Genomic DNA, 21,150 nt, shown 5'->3' on the forward strand with positions numbered 1-21,150 from the left:
ACAGGGCCTTATTGGTAATGGGCCAGGCCAACAAATGTATCAGTATGGTTCTAATGAAAGAGTGTCACGGTTGTATACAAACGTCGTTTCGGTGCGCATGGAATATACTTACTTCACCTCGTAAAAAAGAGTTAAAAAGAGGGAAATGCACTGCGCGACCCAGTACCGTAAACAGAGCAGAGCACTAGCAGAGACGAACTTTGAATCAAAATGACCTTTCTTCTTCACATTTCTTCTCCTCCTCTCAGAAATTTTATAGCCAGCCTTCATTAAAGTCCCCCTGAATCTTCTCCTAGATAACTACTTGATTGGTTCGTTTGGATCTGAATCGATATTGACAGGATTTTTCGTAGGTTCTGTGGAATTGTATCTCGACTGTCAAATTTTGAAGATTAGTTTGATTCTTATGCGGTTGGACTATCTGCATGATTTGATCTTCTGGTTTGGTTGATCGTCGCAGTTAATGAATATTTGCTGTAACCTGCAACAGAGGCCTGTGTTCTTTTATTGAAGAATCTCTCATCTTATTCAATGGCTCTGATTATATATATATATATGCATTGAGTTTTCACCATCTAATGATTGTGTATACCTCTGGTTTCAACACAGACTAGAACTAACGACTATAGGTCCCTTGGTTTGTCCCACTCACTAAAGAGGAGTCTTACTCTCGGATTCTACAAGTAGGTACCTTTGTGGGTTTTATAAGTCTTTGTGTTTGGGCTAGCTCACTGCACTAAATCTCTTGTTCTTTACATAAACTCTTGCAGAGGAGGATTTATTCCTTATGCCCGCCCTTCATTTTACATGACTTATGAAGTGTATCGTGGGCCGGATTTTGGAAAAACAACCTTCCTTTAGGTTATGGTCCCTTTGTTGATCTTAGTGGCTGGTTCAGCTGGAGGTGGAACACCGTTTTTGTGCACATATCCCCTCGATTTTAGCTCGTACTAAAAACTAGCTTACCAGGTACCTGGAATTTGAATATCTTGCTTCTATTGTTTGGTTAACTGGGAATGACTTGACGAATATTTTTTAGTTTCTCTCTGCTGATAAAGGTTTCTGACACAGGACACAGTTTCCGAGGTGATGCTGTACAATGGCTTATAAAGAAGGGGGACCACGTGGGCTTTATCGAGGCATAGGTAGACTGTCACAAAATTTTTGCAGGGCCAACGCTGATCGGCATCTTCCATACGACGGGCCTTAAGTTCTACATATATGAAGAACTAAAAAGACATGTTCCATCAAAACTCTGTTCGAATGCATCTACCTTGTGAGCTTTAGCTGGGTTTATTTTGGCCAGACTTTGACTTACACATTAGATGTTGTCAGGAGGCAAATGCAGATAAAAATATCAAACTAGAAACGAGATTCAAACTTTGCAATCATTTTCAAAATCTATTGGTTTCTCGTGTGACAACAGGTGGAGAATCTGCAGCCTATATATGACCGAGTGATATGGCAGCAACAAAACGTACAAGAACACATTTGATGGGCTTAACACGATTGTTCGAACTCGGGTTGGATACAGTTGTTTTGCTGGTCTAAACATCACTACATTAAGGTAAATCCGATACAAAGTTTTCAACTTTCAAGTGTTTTAGAGAATGACTCCAAGAAAACTCAATCTGTTTCCATTTTGTTAGATTGTTTTATCCGTTGCAATTGGATTCACGGTGTATGAGTCAATGAAATCATGGTTGCGAATCCCACGACGTGAGAGATCAAAACCAGCATAAGGGCTTCGTTCATTATTGATGATACACACTCTCAGAACAGGACACAAAAGATAACACAGTTTCTCTTTTATTTACTTTCCAGCCAAATTGGCCCCCTTGTTTTTTCCTTTGTAGTGATAATATTCTTTTTTTTTTTTTTTTGATAACCGTGGTGTGATCCCAAAGGCTTTCTAGGCCAAGGACTAATCACCACGAGGCCCGCAAGATCCGCGTTTTCTTACCACTTAAGGCGCTCCGGGTGGCCAAGTGGAATCGAACCCAGGGCGGAAACTCCAGCCGGAGCCCCTTTACCACTAGGCCAAGACCACTTGGTTAAATATTCTTTTGTAGTGATAATATTCTTTGGATAAATGAAAGCAAAAAATTAACACGTTATGAATACACATATATACACAAAAAGGTTTGATTTATATGTTGTGCAGTAAAAAGATTTCACTTTTTTCTTTGCTTATGCTCTTTCTATTTCAAAATAATGCATATTTAGAATTTTTACACATATTAAATAAATATTTAGTTTTAACTATAATTAATATAAATTTTGTGATTATCTATTTTCATAATTTTAAAACCAATAAAAATTTAATAAAATATATTTTTTCTCGAAATTCATTTTAATCATTATAAAGTGCATTAAAAATATAATTGAGGTTATTAAGTATACTACAAGCTAATGATATGATTAAAGACTAATAACGTGGGGAATGAACTTGATAGTTACATTTAATGATGGGCCAATTTCACATGCGTATGACGTTTGGGAAAAATGTCACAAGCAACCCCCCACACTCACCTTCAAAAATAACTTGACTTGTAGGGCTAAAAATCGTCTTTTAACCGGCGACAATCCTCTCCGATACAGTAGAGAGAGATATATATGCGTGTAAATATTTGTGGCAGTGAGATGTAAAAGTATCTCTTCCCTTCACCACCACCTCCTCCTCTCCTTCCGCTGGGTTCGACTCTACAGATTCATCTTCATTAGAAAGTTCGATTTTTTAGTATTGATTCACGGATTTTTTCTTATTTTTCTTCAGATCATTCGAAAAAAGTTGGCTTTTTTTGGGTGTTTTCTCTCACATATTTAGATGTTTTTTAATTCTTCAGGTTTGTTTGTTTGTCGGATTTGAGCAGTAATGGGGGAATGCTCTCTCCCAGTGATCAGCAGAGATTAGTCTCTTCTTTCCTTGAGATCGCTGTCGGTCAGACATCTGAAACTGCTCGCCAGTTCTTAGAGGTTCGTTATTAGATTTGTCTGTTTCTTTCCTCTAGTCAAACTGATGATGTGATTTGTCTCAGTTACAGCTTATATCCCTTGATTTGAGTTTCTGATTCTTCAGCTTTAGATTTAAAAAATATCGAAAGGTTGACACTTTTGGGATGTCGAACTTGAAACCCTAGATTAGACTGCAAGAGTTTAGTTTGTTCCTTTCGGCTGATCTGGCTTTTCGTGTAATAGGGATCTCTATGATGGAGAGAGACTAGATTTGAGTTAAACTACTGACATTAGTATTGATTTTTTATATGGGAAAGGCAACAAGCTGGAAACTTGAGGAAGCTGTTCAGCTTTTCTATGTCGGAGGAGAAGGTGGTATTCTTCCTTCTGGTACAACACTCAGCCAACGGTGGACGATCCAATGGCTGCACAGTCTTGGGGGTATGTATGAATCAATGTTGTTATTCATTTATTGTAAAGTATTGCTTTTTTTTTTGTTATTTGTTGAACCTGATGTTATGTTTTTCTTATAGGGCGGCTGATACAGGAAATGAAAGGATGCAGAACGATGTAGTAGATGATGAAGTGCGTGCTCCTTTACCTGTTGTGAGGGAGACTCTTTATGGTGACTCTATGTATTACGGGTTAGTCTCTTTTTCTACACTAGCTAGTTGTCATTACTTACTGACTAAACAATGCAGGTTCCTCAATTTTGAGCTGTCGGTTTTAGTTTCTTGATGGTCTAGTTGATTTTTTTGTGCTGGTTTCCATTTACTTGCAGTTTTTCGGATTCACTTTTCTTATCTAGATTTAGTTTGATAACTGTAAACTCAAATCAGATCTGAATATCCCCCACACATGGCTCTAGTTAGGCTTCTAGGGGTCTGGTCAAAAGCGTTGTTGTGTTCCTGTTAGTTCTGTTGCTTAAAAGACTTAACAGCTAATCCAGGGAAGCCAAACTCTCAAGCACACAAAAATGTATCCGTGTATGCTGATCTAAGTTGTAATATATTTTCACTTGCATGTTTGTGATTTAGGGCAACGAGGGTGGGAAACTCTCAGCGTGAACCAGCTTCTTTGATTGCTTTCCGTAACTTCAGCGAAGAGCCAAAAAGCCCTGGAATTTGGGAGCCAGATGAGGTTGGTGCTTCCTCTGCCTCTGCATCTGGCTCAGCTTCTGCGCCAGAGGCAGCAGCATCAGCTCCTCGGGATAGCTTGGCCTCCTTGTACCGTCCTCTTTTTCATCTTATGTTACACGGCTCCTTTGAACAGGTTCTCTTACAAAGTTTCTTGCTTTGTCTGCTTTCTTTACTCTCTACACCTCTATTTTTATGCCTCTCTTTTTATTTTATTTTTTGTGGTTCAGGCAAAAGCTACGTCTAGCTCTCAGGATAAATGGCTTCTCGTTAACCTCCAATCTACCACGGAGTTCAGCTCTCACATGGTTACTCTTTTTATAATTTCATTTTTTTTGTGATAAGTTAAAGAGCAAACTCAACCACTCACATTCAGTTTTTGTGTGTCTTTCTGAAAGCTAAATCGAGATACATGGGCAAATGAAGCTGTTTCTCAGACTATCAAGGCCAACTTCATCTTCTGGCAGGTACAGTATAGAACTTCCACTTGCTTTAAACCGAAAATATCTTTTTTACAGAATTGGTTAAAGTCCTGCCTTTTTCCGGCACACGTAGGTCTATGATGATACCACGGAAGGAAAGAAGGTTTGCACATACTACAAGCTCGAGTCCATTCCTGTGGTGCTTGTAATTGATCCTACAACTGGTCAAAAGATGAGAATGTGGTCTGGAATGGTCGAACCAGAGAATTTGCTAAGAGGATTTAGTGCCCTTCATGGACGGTGGTCCTCGTGAACACTTTGCTTCTCTCTCAAAGAAACGACCAAGAGGCAGCTTCTCATTGGCTCCTCATTCCAAACCCAAAGGTTATTATAATAGTTTTTTTTTATAAAAAAAACTTTTCAGGAACTTCAATACTCTGATTTGATCTTTTGAAATCCGACTTTGTTCCTTTTAGAGGTTGTAACGAAAGATGATGATGAAGAAGCAGAACTGCAACGAGCATTGGCTGCTTCTTTGGAAGACAACGACATGAAAGAGTCTTCAGATGATAATAAATCAGCAATAACGCCTGAAGAAGTGGTAGCGGTTGAAGCTGTTACACAACAACGGTGCTGCCAACATTCCCACCTCTGCCGGAAGAACCAAAGGGAGGCGACCGCAGCGTTCAGTGCAGAGTCGGGATACGTCTACCAAACGGACAGAGAGTCCAGAGGAACTTCCTTAAAACCGACTCAGTTCAGGTCTGCAAATCCTCCTAACAAACATTGACACTTGTGCTCTTTTGATTTTGTCTGAGATTTTCTGAGATCTTGTTGCTGTCTCCATTGTAGCTGCTCTGGTCGTTCTGGCTATTCTCAGCTTGAGGAGTCAGAGAGGAAGAAGCCACTGAAGCTAACACAGGCGATCCAGGTGAATCAAAGACGTTAGAGTATGAGTCTAACTTGACCTTGGAGCAATCTGGTGTTGCCAATTCCATGATCTCTGCTACATGGGAATGACAATAACCATATCTATTAAACTTATCTCTATGATGCTGTGTTTTTTACTTTTTTAAGGTTTATTAGATTTGTTCTTTTTAAGATTCTGACCTTCTGAAGAATGAAAAGTTTGTGATATTTTATTTGCTACGAATTGAAAAAAATATATCTATCATCGTTTAAAATTTTGAGTTCTTAAAATATTTGAAATTTAATGTTATAAAAATCTCACCTAGTTTAATTGGATTAGTGATGATTTATACTAAATGGTCACTACTAGAATAAAATTCCGCATCTATTAACTTTGCTGGGCTAACTTATACTTTAGTTTTTTTTTTGTCAACAACTTATACAACAACTTATACTTTAGTTAGATTAAGGACTTTTACACAAGAAAAAGAGAAAGACTAATTGGGTTATAACACATGCATATGATTAAGATTTTAATTATCTATACTATTATATGAATTGAATTGACTGATTTGTGGTGTTTTCTATGATTTTAGGTAATTTTGACTATTTTTTTATATTTAATAATTATAATTAATATTTTTTATTTATTTTTTATATATTTAATTAAACATGTGGTCTAAGACAATCACAATATTGTAACATTTTATTTATAATACAATCTTTTTAACTATTAAATTTTGATATATGCTGGTTGATATATTACTTTAGATTTAGTCATATTTTTATGTTTTTAATTGTTCTTTTTAATAAATAGTTTAATGATTTAACTGATATTTTGTTATTATCTTGAGAATAATTTAATTATAACGATAATATTATAATTAAATTTACTTTAGTAATATATGTTATATTATATTTGGTTTAATTATATATATTACATAATATAGAATGAATCATTTATCTTTTAAGATAAATTTCTTAAAACGATCAAAGTCACTCAATGTGATATTTTTTTTAAAAAGGTTAGCAAAGAATTCAAAATATGTATAATATTATTTGTGAAGTAGTTTTTTGCTCTCACGTAAAAAAAAATTAGAAGTTTAAAGTTTTTATTATCCTTAATAATTAATTAGATTATATTTATTAATATATAGTTATCCATAAATTAAAATAAATTTTATTAATTTGATAATCATCATTATCTAAAAAGATTATGTATTATGATCCAAAAATGTTGTACATTATAATATTTTAAAAGTAAATATAAATCTCTAAACTATATTATATATGAATGTTTTTATGTTTATTTTAAGTAATAAATATATATATATTTTATCAAAATTAAAAAAAAAACTTTATTACATATAAAAACTTTAATATTTAATTAATTATTGAATATTTTAAAAGCATAAAATAATTTATTGTAATGTTTTTGAATTGATAATATATCTATTTACAATTTTTGTAAAATTATTAAATCCGCAAGTACGGACAAAATATCTAGTCGTAAATTAACTAATATGTTCATTTGAACAGATTTATCACATAAGTTTAGCACAGAAAATGTACAAAGCACAATGGATTGATTCACCAATCTATTGGTAAAGTCCACTTATTTCGGTCTAACGGGATATCTCATAGTCTGAGGTAGCAAATTCTGAATCCACGGTTATTGATGAATATAATTATTGATATCCAATATATACATTTTGTACATGTTAAAAAGGATTGTAAATTTTAATAATGCTTAATGTTATTATATAAATAGAGTATTGTAATTACTAGTTTTTCACTTTCTAATGAAAAGAGTCATAAGTAGTAATAATTGAGTTGATACTTTTTATTTCCATCACAAACTGGAGCCCACTGAACAACTAAGTTTTAATTGTAGTCAATGCAATATATGGTATTTTGTTTTAACAAAAGTTAAGAATTATATTTACTTATGATATACTACTTTGGTCAAACTGGTATTTTATTTGTATTTTCTTGTTAATCATCATTGACAAGAAAATGGATATCCGAGTTTCGGTTCAATATATTTTAATATATATCGAATACATATTAGAAATTACGATCATGTTTGGTACAAGATCTTTTTAGGATTTGAATATTTCTGATTCTATCGGATATCCATTTAGATTTGGGTTCGGTTCGGATAATATACATAATTCAAAATACATACCATAAAACAAGATTTATTCGGTATTTATATCAGGTTTGGATCAGTTCGGATTCATTTATAATCGGATCGGATTCGGTTCATGTTTTCGGGTTCAGTTTATTTGCCCAACCCTATTCTAAGACAAAAATATATATTATTTTTTATTTTATGACCAAAAGATAAATACGTAAAAATTAAACTAATTTTTAAATAAAATATATTATTTTAATATGTCATATACTTACAATAGCTAATTAATCATGGTCAAAATTACAAATGTATAAGTTTGAACAGTGATTTCAGTATCTAAAACTAATTTTCAATAATTAATCACCAAACGGTTACAGAGTTGAAACATATTGAAAAATTAATTAATGTACTAAAAAAAATCTTTTTAGGAAAAGTTGAAATGGACTAGATATGGCTATATAAATTGAGATATTACAAGACTCACTTCTAATCATTAAAGAGCAGAGCAACAGAGAAAGAGAGAGATAGGATTGTTTGAGGTGTGGGTTTATATACTTATAAATATAGTTTGCCTAAGGCTTCTTCTTCTTCACCCTCAAACATTTATCATCATCATCTACTTGGTTTCTTTTCTTTGCATCTCAAGACTATTAGTACAATAGAAAACAACTTTATTATATGTCTTCTTTCAAAAAGTTGCAAATGAAATCTAACTCTTTCGATTTATATTTGTTCTACTTGTAAATGTCTTCTAGTGGCTTTTATCCTTTTCATGTCTTTAATCTCTGTGGCTTGTTCCTGCTCTTCTAAATACTTGCTTTCGTTTTATTTTGCATCATATTTCATTTCTACCTTTTTTTTCCTTTACAAATTATTTTACTAATGGATCTTTGTAGAATAAGCAAAAGCAAACCCTGAGAAGATGTCTTCATCAAACAACAACACAATATCATCATCCTCCTCTCTGTCTTTCCCCCTCTTAGCCACCGGAGCAAACAACTTCAACCGTGAAGAGACGGCGATGACAATGAATCAACAACGCAACTCCGTTTCTCCACCACCCAGGAGACAAAGAAACAAACCAGGAAACCCAAGTACCTTTTTTGTTAGCATATGCTGTTATAAATGAAGTGTTCCAAATAACCTTGACCTCTTGTTATCATATGTTGTTATAAATGAAGTGTTCCAAATAACCTTTAACTTAATTCATTATTTTTATAATATCAGTATTAATATTATCATCATTTGACCGGATTATATTTTATATTATTCGATTTTATTCCGCTCTATTCAACATTTTTTACAAGATGGTTATTTTTTAAACAAGAAGATTAGTCTATTCAATTACTTATTATATCATTGTCTCTTGCCTAATGGGTTTTGTTGTGGTGATTCATTAGGTTCAGATGCTGAAGTGATAGCCTTGACTCCAGAGGAGATAATGGCGACGTACAGGTTTATCTGTGAAGTATGCAACAAAGGATTTCAAAGAGAACAGAATCTCCAGCTTCACAGGAGAGGACACGGCCTTTATACCTTGAAACAAAAGTCTGACGAAGAAGTAAGGAGGAAGGTGTATGTTTGTCCGGAGCCCACGTGCGTCTACCATGATCCGTCCCGTGCTCTCGGAGACCTCACAGGAATCAAGAAGCATTATTACCGAAAGCACGGTGAGAAGAAGTTTAAATGCGATAAATGCTCAAGGTGTTACGCTGTTGAATCTGATTACAAAGCCCACTCTAAGATTTGTGGTACCAAAGAGTATCGATGTGTTTGTGGTACCAAATTCTCTAGGTAAACTATATATCTTATTTTTTATTCCATTCAATAATTCTTTCTTTTCCTTAGTTTTGTTTATATTATGAATCATATTATATTGAGAATCGGTTATGCTATACTGTGACAAGAACATTAAGTTACTAAACATTAAAAACGTGTTAGTTAATCAACATGTTTATAATATGTTATAGTCTATAGCCATTAACATTTGTTATTCCAAATTCAAATGGTTTTTTAGGTGAATTGATAATATTGAGCCTATCTTAATTAAATATATGTTTTTGGGGGTGTTATTGCAGAAAAGACAGTTTACGACACGCATAGGACATTCTGTGCATTACTAGTAGAGCCAGCAAGAAACCCTACCGTGGGCTTCACGGAAATGGCAGCAGCCGCTGGTGGAAGTGGTGGCAGACATGGCTTTTACGGCGGCGCTTCTCCTGCTCTCACTCACAACCATTTTGGTAACAACTCAAACACTGGTTTTGCCCCTCTAGCTGCAGGTTACAATCTGAACCGTTCATCGCCCCAAACATATGAAGACTTTGTTCCTCAGCCCACAAACCCTAACCATGGTCCTACTAATTTCCCCATGCGATACCCTTCAAACCAAGAACTGTTGGCACAGAACGACCAGAATCTCATGAACCAGCACGGTCTGATCAACAGCAACAACAATAACAACTTGTTCAATCCAGGATACTTTCAAGACAACACTAAGAACCTCTCTGATCAGACAGGTGTTCCTTCTCTTTTCAACCATGCTGACAACAACGTTCCTTCTGCTCTGCCTAGAGGGTCAAGTGTGGCCGCTAATAACTTTGGAGGCAGTGGTAATGGAAACTTTCAAGGTCAAATGAACTCTCTAGCTGCGACAAGTGATCACCAAACCCGGCCCGGTAGCAGCATTTTTCGACCATCGTTTCGGGAACAATCTAAGCATGGGAGGCACTGGTAGGCAGACATTGGACTTTCTTTGGCGTCAATGGTCGTGGTGGTCGTAATGGACCTCCTTTGGACGTTAACATGAAGTTTTCCAAATCCAAATAATCCATTCGAAAATGTTTGAGAAGATAGCACCTCCTATTATCTTGCTGGGTTCCTTGGAGATTTTATTTTTAGCCTATTTAACTATCTATAAGTAAAGTTAAAAAAAACTATCTATAAGTTTTTCTTTGAGTTGTTTCTAATGATGTAATGGGAATCTTGAAACAGAGTGCCTTTGGGAAAATTTGATTTAGTTAATTATTCTAATCTATTAAAACTGAAGTACAATTAGTACTAACCCTGATTTTTGCTAAAAAATTATAATCTCATGCCACTAAGTTAAAAATAATTAATTAACAGAAAATATTTAATACATTTATACCAAAATCATTTTATTATTTACTATCCAAACTTAACTTCACGTAATATTTTGTGGACAATATATTTCTAAAGATTTGATTTACGAAAATGGAATATTCCAAACTGTCTACAATATCTCGCCACATCTTTCAATTTCTATATATATTCCTAACATATTTCTAGAATCTACATTAATACTAATTGGTCAATAAGATATTATAAATCTAACAAAATGAAAGATTATATATATATATATATATTATACTATTAAAATTGTAGTACGAATCGAGTTTGTTTGGAAATATGGAAAACAATTTTTTGAAAAAATGTTTGTTTGGAAACTTGAATAACAGACAAAACAGGTTTTTTTTTGGAAATATGAATAAGAGTTAAAAAAAAGTTTTTTGAAATATGAATAGCAGTATAAAAAGAAATATAATATTGTTTGAAAACAAATATAGCAGTATAATAAGAAAATAATGAATTTATGTTATTAAAAAAAATTGGAAACCTATTATATTATAAGAAAGAGAAACTATCTACTTGGATCAACTTTAAAATATACGATAATTAACTAATCTAATTATCTAAAAGATCATTGGTCTAGAATAATCATAAAACAAAATTATATATATATTTCACATCAAAAAAATAATTTAAGGTTGTTTATATCAAAAATTGATTCAACATATACATATATTCAAAATTTTATTTTTACTAAAATATTTTCCAAAAACCATTATTGAAAAATGTTTTCAATATATATAAGAAAATACAATAAAAAGTCAAATTTCATATACCAACTTAAATTATGATTTTTTTAATTTGACATTAAATTTTTAAAATATAATATATGTGATTATTTATATGATAGTACGTATAAAATACAATTAATTATATGTTTACTCTGTTTTTAAAGGAAAAAATAGATCGTGAATTAGGGGTGGGCGTTTGGGTACCCATTCGGGTTCGATTCGGGTCTGTTTAGGTTTTGGGTTCCCGGAGTCAAATATTTCAGTCTCATTCGGATATTTCTAAATTTTGGTTCGGATTCGATTCGGATCTTTGCGGGTTCGTTCGTGTTAGGATAACTCATTTAAACTTTTTTAAAAATTCATTATATACTTTAAATTTCTCAAATATATAAAAAATAATATATTACATATAAATTTGAATAACATATGCCAGAATACCTAAACTTAAAATATAAATTGGTTTGATTTAAATATTTGGATAGAGAATCAATAATTATTTTAAATATTTTTGTTATTTTGAGTATACTTTAACGATTTTAGATATTTACATATGACTATTTATATATATTATCAATTATTTAAACCAACTTAAAAGTACCATATATTTTTTGGATGTATTTAAATACATTAAATCTCTATATATATATAATTAAATCTATTTGGAATACATTCGGGTATCCGAGATACTTCGATTCAGATCGGATTCGGTTTCAGTTCTCCAAATACCAAAATTTTGAATAATTTGGATAGTTAATCAATTTCGGTTCAGGTTTGGTATTTCTTTTTGGATCGGGATCGGTTCAATTTTTTGGATTCGAATTTTTTGTCCAACTAACATATTGACATGGAAAATAAATAGCAACATATTTTATATAAAAATACACCCGCACAGGCGTGCGGGTCAAAATCTAGTATATTTTATTGAAGAGTAACTATATTATTTGATCTTCTTAAGTTATGAATTTTAATATAATTACATGACTGCAATATTATATACATAATATATAGAGTTGTTCCTTACTCCATCGAGATAAGCCATTTGGATGAAATTGAGAGTTTTAGGAAGGTGTATTGGACTGATGATTTTAGAGAGTTTTGGAGTGTTTTATTTTTGGTAGGATTTGGGTGAATTTTAAAGTTATTTGAGTGATTTCATTTAAAGTTTTAAAATTTAAATCAAATCTATAGGTGGTTTGGCAAGATGGTTTCTAAATGTTTCAGAGTACTTTAGGAGATTGTTGAAACGAGAATATTTTGGATATCTCAATACTGATAAATACCTATGATGGAAAATTATAATGATTCGTTTCAGCAACAAGTTTTTAAGTAAAACTCATAGAACTTTGTAGCTACTATGTAAAACTGCAGACGTTTTTAGTGCCTCTGCAGTTACAAATGTGTAGTGGTGCAAAACTGCAGTCACCATTTGAATTGTTACTTGGATTTAATTGTTACAACAGATCTCCATAAAGCTTGTGTTTTCTTGAAAAAGCTACGTTATTTGAGCACTATGGAGGTTAATACCTCTGCCTACGGAGAAGAAATAGATGTGAAGAAGAGAAATGGAATGGCTTCCCTGTGTGAGTGATCAAATTGTAGAAATAACTCTTAACATTTTCAGATGGAACCAAACTTAAGGTACAGAGTACACATAGTTTATTGTGGAATTGGATATGTTAGGTTTCTCGTTTGCTCTTTCTAGTTCTCTGTTTGAGAAAGAAAAACACTACTCTTCGGATTAGTGAGTGACTCAGATTTTTGTGCCATCGTTGCAGATAATAACTTGCAGACCAATATCAAGATTTTTATATTAACATCTCAGCTCTCAGGAAATTCAATAACATGCTTCTCGTAAGAACATGTGACCCCTCTAGCTTCTCTTAAGGTACTTTTGAGTGGCAAAGGCTTCATCTTTGTCTCCTTAAATCTCTGCAGGAAGAATAGTTTTGGAATGTCGATCAAGGGATCATGGCACGCAAATCAGCAGCAGATGGATCATCTTCTTTTCGAAATCTGGTGCCTACAGTTCATCCAAAACCATAAACATGATATCTTATAGATCAACAATTCGCACAAGAAAAATGAGACAGCCTGGTGTTGCAACAAGACAATCCAGACTTCTCAAAATTTGCAAGACAATGGAATCCCCGATACGTTTTCCTCTGTTATGCGAAATGTTGACGAACATTACCCTTTGTATCACTGCAAGTTTCTTTTCTGAATGATCTCACATTATCATCACAGGAACCCAGTTCCAGATTCTCTCAATTAATCATGGGTTTGAGGCAAGTCACTGATCCAAACTCGAAAGATTGAAAGAGAAAATAATTGAGAATGACTTCAGCATAAAAAATGGATCTGAAATAGTTATGCAATTTTGTTTCTCGAATGTTCATTATGAAGTCTCCTCAAATAACATATTCAAAGGTGAGTTTTCTATAATGACAATTTATAACTAAAAATGGATATAAAGTATTCTGAAATCCAATTCACACTTTTTCCTTCAAAATACTACTTAACTTTGAATAACACTGAATTTGATTTCGCTTTTATAAATTATTAATTGAATAACATGAGATTACAAGTGATTTGTGATGATTTGAGATAAGTTCTATGTTCAATAACACATGATTTAGATTTTGTTTTTAAAATCATCAGTTGAATAACATGGAGTTTTAAAGAAAATCCAAAACCTTTTAAAATCCTAAGTTGAATACACCCCCTTTATTCTTTTAGACATTAAAAATACAAGTCATGTAGATAGTTTATTTGAATGATTTTAAAAATTTAGGTTTAATTTTGAAAATCAATTGTCTGATTCAAATTGGATCATTTCGATAAAGATGAGTTTGTCAAAATAGTATAATGTCTATTATATTCTTATATAATTCAAAAATTACAACTTCAAAGTTTAATATCATTTTATTATTCACAAAAATGATAAAACCACAAAAAACAAATGAATAAATTTTTTGAAAGATTCATTTATAAATTATTAAATTACATATCCCACACAGAAGTACTGTTCGCCAACTTTGATAGGTATAGCATTGCGAGCAAATAGAGCAAAGAGCTCCCTTTCTTTCTATGAGAGTCGCGAGCTTGTTGTAGTCGGTCCGTTATGCAAGTTATGAGCCAGATCTGGACCCTTTAACTTATACACACTTTTATAGAATTTAGCATGACTAAATAATAAACTAAAGAGAGTATGAAATTAAATTTGGGCCTTTAAAATTACTGGATTCTATTTCTACGCTAAATTAATGCATTCCCAGGTGATCAATCAAGAATATGCTTTCAAAAAAGGTCTCACGCACACTTTTCAATCTTGAGATTTGTCTGGTGGATCGCTCTCTTCATCATCCACAGATTGATCGTAACGTCTGAGAGAATCAAGACTGGAAAATATTTGAAAACGTTTTCATTATCACGTATCAGTGATGGTAGTGAATACTTCCTGTAATAAAACCAACACACCACTTGGATGCATTCACCAAAGTAAACGAGTACATAGTTTAGTAGCTTTAGAGCGATCATATTAGATCAAGATTCATCACCACTGAGTAGGGATGTTTAAACGGGCTCAAAACCCGCGGACTCTAACAAGTTTAATATAAACGGGCTGACATGTGACCCGTTTATTATCATGTAAAAATAAACGGATCCGTCTGTTTAGGCATGTTTCGTTAACGGGCATATCCGTTAAATAAATAGGTACTTGTTTAGACCCGTTTATAATTTTTTTTTAATTTTTATTTAAAACGAACTTAAAGACATTTAAAAAAAAACTCATAAACTTTTTATAATTTGTATATTTTAAAACAGAATAATTATATTATGTTTAGTTTGTGTTTCTTTTTTTTAAGTATGTTATAATTAGGTTTAAAACCTATTAGAATTTGTTGATATTTTTATGATATTAGTATTTAACAAAACTTCTACCCAAAAAAAGTATTTGACAAAAAAATTGCTTTAGTCTACATTTCTATTTTTATAAAGTTTTGAAATCAAATAAAAAGATATTAGAACTATATTAGAATATGACAAAAGATTGTTAGACAAAAAACTAGAATTTTCAGAAAAAAAATAAACGGGTTTAACAGACCTAAACGGACAGTGCCAAACTAAACGGGTTTATAACTAAACGGATCTAAACAGGTTTAAACGGACATGTAGATAAATAGGTTTAAAATTACAGGACCTAAACGGACAGGATCTTAAACAGGTAGGATCTAAACGGACCCGGGTAACCCGTTTTAACATCCCTACCACTGAGCATAGTCATGCTACGAACGTATGCTCTCTCCATTTCTGAGATAAAGATTCTAGACTATTCACACATTAAAAAAAACAATGAATATTTGCAACTACATTTATCAATTATTTTTGTTATACACTTTCTAATAATTATCAACCAGTAATATTTATCGATTCACTTTTCTCACTTAATGTTTTTTCAAAAATATTTTAAAATATAAAATTACATCTTTGTGAAAAAAAAATCATACTTTCGAGATTGGAGAAATTATTAGTTTAATTTATATTATTATTTTCGTCCGCAGAAGAAATGGTTACAAAAAGTAATGCGTTTCATAATTCACACGCCTACGACCAAACGGTGTGTTTTAGGAACCAAACGGTGCGGTCAACCGCTTTTTCTTGAGTACAACAGAAATTGGCGCGCATATACTTACTAATCACCGGATGAAACGTTAACTTTCATTCATACAAGAACAAATGTAATCCGAGGACCGTGACACTGTAGTAGACACCCAAAAAACATACCACGACCACAAGAGAAATCTAGCTACAAGATTACGTTCCCTATTTTAAAAGGTTTTCAAACAAATTTGAATGGTAACTCCAACTAATATTATTATAAAACATAGGAACGAAGCTTCAGCTACGGAGTAGAGAAGGAAAAGAGAGATTAAGATTAAGATCAATCTTAGAAGAAGCAAAACAATCCCTGGAGGTGAAAGGAGATGAGAGTGCTTCGCTTGCTTCACTAAGTGACGATGACGCATTGCTTCTCCAACGCTGTTCATGATTAGGAGGATGATTCAACGACAGAGACAGCGATAGTTCTTCTTCTTCGTGTTCGTTTCCCATGTTGCTCTTCATGCTCTGAGCCTAATCAGTTCAAAAGATGTAACTTCTTAGTTTCTGTTAAGTGTTAGTTTTGTTTTATTAGAAAAAAACTTATCAATGTGACAAAAAAAAATACTTATCAAGTAATAACATTTCTTAAGATAAAAACTTTAAAATGTGTCATATTTATTTGAGATACTCTAGGTAGGTCATAAAATCGAAAAATATTACGAGTAGAATATGCATTGATTCACGCAGGAACGTCGCGTACTGACTGACTGTTGATGGACCATAATAAATATCTCTATCAAAACATCAGAAAATGGGCCAAGTTTTATTTATTTCAATTTTTCGAGCATCTAATGAATAAATCACAGGCCAGGAAGTTGATTGATGACTTGCATTATTATTATTAATTAAAGAGATAGGTTAGATTGGAGAAAGGACAGGAGAAAAAGAGAGAAAGCGAGAAAGAGAGAGAAAGTGAATCTCAGATTGGATCCGGCGAGCGATCGGCGCGTGAGCGTCCGTGCCGTCGTCGAGCCCCTTGTGTAACCATAAAAAGTAGGGTCTCAGCTTCTCTCACGTCTCCTCCTCTTTCCGCCTTGCCTGAGCTCTGGAACAAGTTTCCGCTGGCGGTTCTAACCCTGGAGTCAAGGCACGGTTGTGTTGAAGATTGGCGTGGTGAAGCTTCTCGTTAGCTAGTTTGTTTTTTTTGGTCTCCGAGAGACGGAGGCTCCTAAAGCTTCGTCGCCGTCGGCTTTTATTTCCGGGAGATGGTGGATTCGTCAATTCCATTGTCGTCGGTCTTGTCACCGGAGGGCAGAGACTTCTTCAGTCTTGCGTTGCCGGTTTTAGTGGATCTGGTTTCTTGGATCGTTGTGGAGGCTTTCTTTGGCTCGTAGGTGGTTTCATTGGTTCTTGATTTCTTACGCTCTAGGGTTTGGATAGTTTCAATCGGAAGAGCTCTCGTTTGGATCGATGAAGCTCTCCGGGTAAGAAGATGAAGCGTTGAAGATAAAGGTTGGTTTCGTCGGAGGCTTGCCGGTCTTCTGAGCTTCGACGGAACGAGATGTGCGATGGAGAAGCTCCGGTGACGGCTCCGGCTGGTGTCGGTTGAGTTGGGACGGAAGTGACGCGTGGTGCACCGACGATGAAGATCATTACACGTGTCCGGTCTCCTCAACGTGTCGACATGCTGAAGTCGGCCTGGTTTCTTCGGATTTGGGTAAACCGGGGTTGGTTTAGTTGTGGTTTGTTGTTGGGTTCATGTTGCTTAGACCTGGATGTTTGGGCTTGGAACATGTAACTGGGCTTGGGCCGTTTGATAATTAATATTAAAAACTTTGACGGAAAAAAAAAAGACTTGCATTATTATTAGTCAAATGTATTTGAGAATGTGAAACATAAAATTCGGTACTGCAATAATTGTACGAACTTCTCGACATAAATCAACATTATAAAAGAAAATCTTAGACATGTCTAGGATTCCAAAATCAATTGACTAGCCTAACCTGATCTAATGCTTTCAATATCTGATGATTTTATATTCTATAAGATCTTTTTTTTTTTTGATAATCCTATAAGATCATTATTTACAATGGTTTATATCATAATAAAGAATTGAACAATTAGTGCTTACTACTAAATAAGTAATTCATCGATAATTGAGTGTATACATCTTTAAAAACTCAGTACTCAGCCCCATGCCTACCCTAGTGTTGACTCATACCAATGTTCAATGGTATATCTTTGAGCCTTAAATATTTTTTACTAATGATGTTTACCTTTCTTAACGGCTATATATGAAACATTAAAATTAAAAAATATTCAATACCTCGAGAAAGTGATGAGGCTGAAATTTGATGGACTCGCCATTGCCTGCAAATGTCTTCGTTCTCGCCATATTCGTGATGTTAAGAAAGTCATCGTCATCATTATCAGTCCCTGAAGTCTGCTCTCTTCTCCCCCAAACAAAGAAAAAGAAAAGAGAAAACAAAAATTATGGATATGCGACAATTCATATTCAAACAAAACTGTATGATAGCACACCTATTTTCTGGAATAAAATTAAAACACTTGTCAGAAACAAATTAATATTCTCTTTCCATTTCTTCCAAAAAGTAAAACGGAACAAAAATAAAATAAAACTTACCTGAAGCTAAAAGAGTGAAACCCAAAAAGACAATCATTCCTTGCGTGTTCAGACAAGTTGTCATGAAGCTGATCTCCATTGTCCTGTCTTCTTCTTCTTCTTGGAGATGATGAAGAACTCTCTTCTGTCCCCAAAAATATAGTATAATAAAAACATTATTGATATGACCATGATGAATATTCTCTTCACCCTATTGTTGTCGTTCCATTAAATTAAAAGAAACATCTATTTACCTATTAGGCTATAGCCAAATTCTTTTTTTCCTTGTTTTAATAAATACTTACTATTTCACCAGCATTTATATATTTATGACAACGGTCTAGTGATACTTTCATTTATGCATTTATGCATCACGATTACAGTTTTGATGTGAATGGTGGAAATTCGAAAAGAACTCTATCCCCTTTTTTAGCAACAAAGAACTCTATATCCAAATTATTTTTCCTTGCGTTAGCTAACAGTTCACCAGCATACGCTTATTATTTATGACAATGGTCTAGTGAGACTTAAATAATTTATACATTTAGAGTTTTCATGTGTATAAACCATAGTTGAAATTTATGAATTAGAGTTTAAAGTCTAATATGCTGTCTTATTTTAACCAAAACATATGTAAAATTTATTACCTAGTCTTCCAAGAAGAGTGGGTCTGGATCCTCTATACATCTGAGGTATGATTAAAAACAAAGGAGATATTCAGATTACTACAAAATTTAACAAAAAAAAAGAACAAAACAAATCAAATAATTGAAAGTTAAGGTGAAGAAATCAGCATGAGGGTGCAAAGCAAGTAGAAGACAGTAAAAAAATCTTTGAAATGTTTTTATCAGTTGTTTGACCTGGAGATGGCTCTTGACGTGCGAAATGGTTAGTCCCTTCACATCCATTATCTTAAGAACAAGTTTTGGAGTTGCTTCTGTTTCATTCAAACCCAAAAAGAAAGACATCAAATCTTCAAGATGATGCGACGATAATCAATATGGATAAGATAATTGTATACTGCAAAGAAATTCTAAATTAAACGTAAAAGAGCCGAACTTAAGATATTTCTAAAATAAAATAGCAAAAATAGTTTTTTTTTTGAAACAATATAGCAAAAATAGTTTTGAGTTGCTTTGATGAGACTGACTGTATTGACCGCCGAGCAAATCAACGGCATGCACAAAGCTCCGGTGAAGCTCCGGCGTCCATCTCAGGCGAGGAACCGGAGACCGAACGTACGGTCTAACTCCACTAATCCCTCCGTCGCTGCTCCTTCCGCACTTACCCATTTAGATACGAACCACGAAAACCCTAATCCTTTTGCTTTGGATCTCTGAACTATTTTTTTCTTTTTTTGAGAAAAGAAGAAGCAGAAGAAGAGAGAGAGAGAGGTGGTGAAGAACAAGAATCCTAAGAGGAAACTATGATCTTCTGCGAGTGAAGTAAGGCTAAAGATTTAACAAGGACGAAACCTTTCTGTTTTTTTTATAAAAGTTAAAGGTTTCTATTTTCCTTAGTCCCTTTTGTCTCTTTTTGGAAGAACTCGTGCTTATATGTATGTATATTTGGTTGTGTGGTGTGAATATATATTTTTATGTGTGTATACAAAGGCTAAAAGAGAAATAAAATTGTGGTATGATAACTTCTAGTCGACCAAATAGAAAGAAAGGAAGGATGGGATATTTATTTTTATAATTAGTAACCAGCTGGAATGTTGTCATACTTTTATATAGTTTGAGGTGACATGTATTTTTGACCTAACAGAATATAATACATTCAACACAAATTTATGATACAGTTGACTTTGCATGCATTAGTAGAAAATAGCTTTAAAAATATTTTGAATTTTGGGTGGTATAATCCATGGACAACTCCCGTTGGAGAATGTTGTTTTTCGAAGTTAATTAAGTACTAACCAGAGAAATGGTTTCCTTTGAATTTTCTTAATTATAGTACTTATTAAAAAACCATAAACATCCACTACAATATCTCTAATTGTTCTAATTTATTTTTTTCTAAAATAAAACAACACTATAAAAAGTTGGTTATTGCTTCAATGATATTTTATTTTAAAGTGAAAAATAGAATGATGAAGAAAAAAATTTAGATAAAAATAAATCTATTTTCACTTTATTATAGATTATAAAATATATTACCACTGCAACACTTTTACTCTAAATTATATTTAAAATAGAAAATATAGCAAAATAGATGTACCCTTACAGAATAATTGCTTTTGTTTTGTCCAGTCTCCTAATAGCTTTAAAGAATTGCCATACTGGGATCTGGGAGTAACCCAAATGAAGAAGTTTAACTTTATTTTTATTTTCTTAGACAAATTAAAATAAATATAACAAAAAATGAAAATAGGCCAACTGCTAAGCTTTGACCTTAGGATCATCATTCCCTTATTTTTAAGTTTCTTATTTTCTTTCTTGGTTTCCGTGTGATTTAATATTCACTTCCCCTAAAAGTTTTATTA

The 21,150-nt window shown here is 33.2% G+C and overlaps 1 protein-coding gene and 3 pseudogenes across 2 annotated transcripts; 3 read left to right on the forward strand and 1 right to left on the reverse strand.

Moving 5' to 3' along the window:
* Positions 1–807: 807 nt before the first annotated feature.
* Positions 808–1,786, forward strand: LOC130499687 (mitochondrial carrier protein CoAc1-like; annotated as a pseudogene).
* A 1,069-nt stretch (positions 1,787–2,855) lies between these two features.
* Positions 2,856–5,564, forward strand: LOC130499531 (plant UBX domain-containing protein 7-like; annotated as a pseudogene).
* A 2,917-nt stretch (positions 5,565–8,481) lies between these two features.
* LOC130502048 (protein indeterminate-domain 6, chloroplastic-like) lies at positions 8,482–10,407 on the forward strand (annotated as a pseudogene).
* A 5,730-nt stretch (positions 10,408–16,137) lies between these two features.
* On the reverse strand, positions 16,138–20,272 carry LOC108853118 (putative Myb family transcription factor At1g14600). 2 transcript variants are annotated; one of them, XM_018626586.2, is made up of 6 exons: positions 19,816–20,272; positions 19,526–19,602; positions 19,313–19,352; positions 18,687–18,807; positions 18,369–18,492; positions 16,138–16,573 (listed from the first exon to the last, which is right to left on the reverse strand). In XM_018626586.2, exons 1-6 carry the CDS (start codon positions 19,955–19,957, stop codon positions 16,340–16,342), a joined length of 738 nt encoding a protein of 245 aa, XP_018482088.1. In that variant the 5' UTR covers positions 19,958–20,272; the 3' UTR covers positions 16,138–16,339. The 2 variants fall into 2 exon arrangements, with proteins under 2 accessions (XP_018482088.1, XP_018482081.1); XM_018626579.2 differs by having other exon boundaries at positions 18,687–18,810; positions 19,816–20,269.
* Positions 20,273–21,150: the final 878 nt, after the last annotated feature.

Source organism: Raphanus sativus, chromosome 1 (genome assembly GCF_000801105.2).
Source record: "Raphanus sativus cultivar WK10039 chromosome 1, ASM80110v3, whole genome shotgun sequence".
NCBI lineage: Eukaryota > Viridiplantae > Streptophyta > Magnoliopsida > Brassicales > Brassicaceae > Raphanus > Raphanus sativus.

What these genes read in the sequence shown, in the direction of transcription:
- LOC108853118 (XM_018626579.2), bottom strand. Translation starts at nt 19,957, where the DNA reads ATGGGTAAGTGCGGAAGGAGCAGCGACGGAGGGATTAGTGGAGTTAGA. An exon ending in ACGTCAAGAGCCATCTCCAG is followed by an intron (nt 19,353 to 19,525) that starts GTCAAACAACTG and finishes ATCATACCTCAG; the next exon opens with ATGTATAGAGGATCCAGACC. An exon ending in CACTCTTCTTGGAAGACTAG is followed by an intron (nt 18,811 to 19,312) that starts GTAATAAATTTT and finishes TTTTGGGGACAG; the next exon opens with AAGAGAGTTCTTCATCATCT.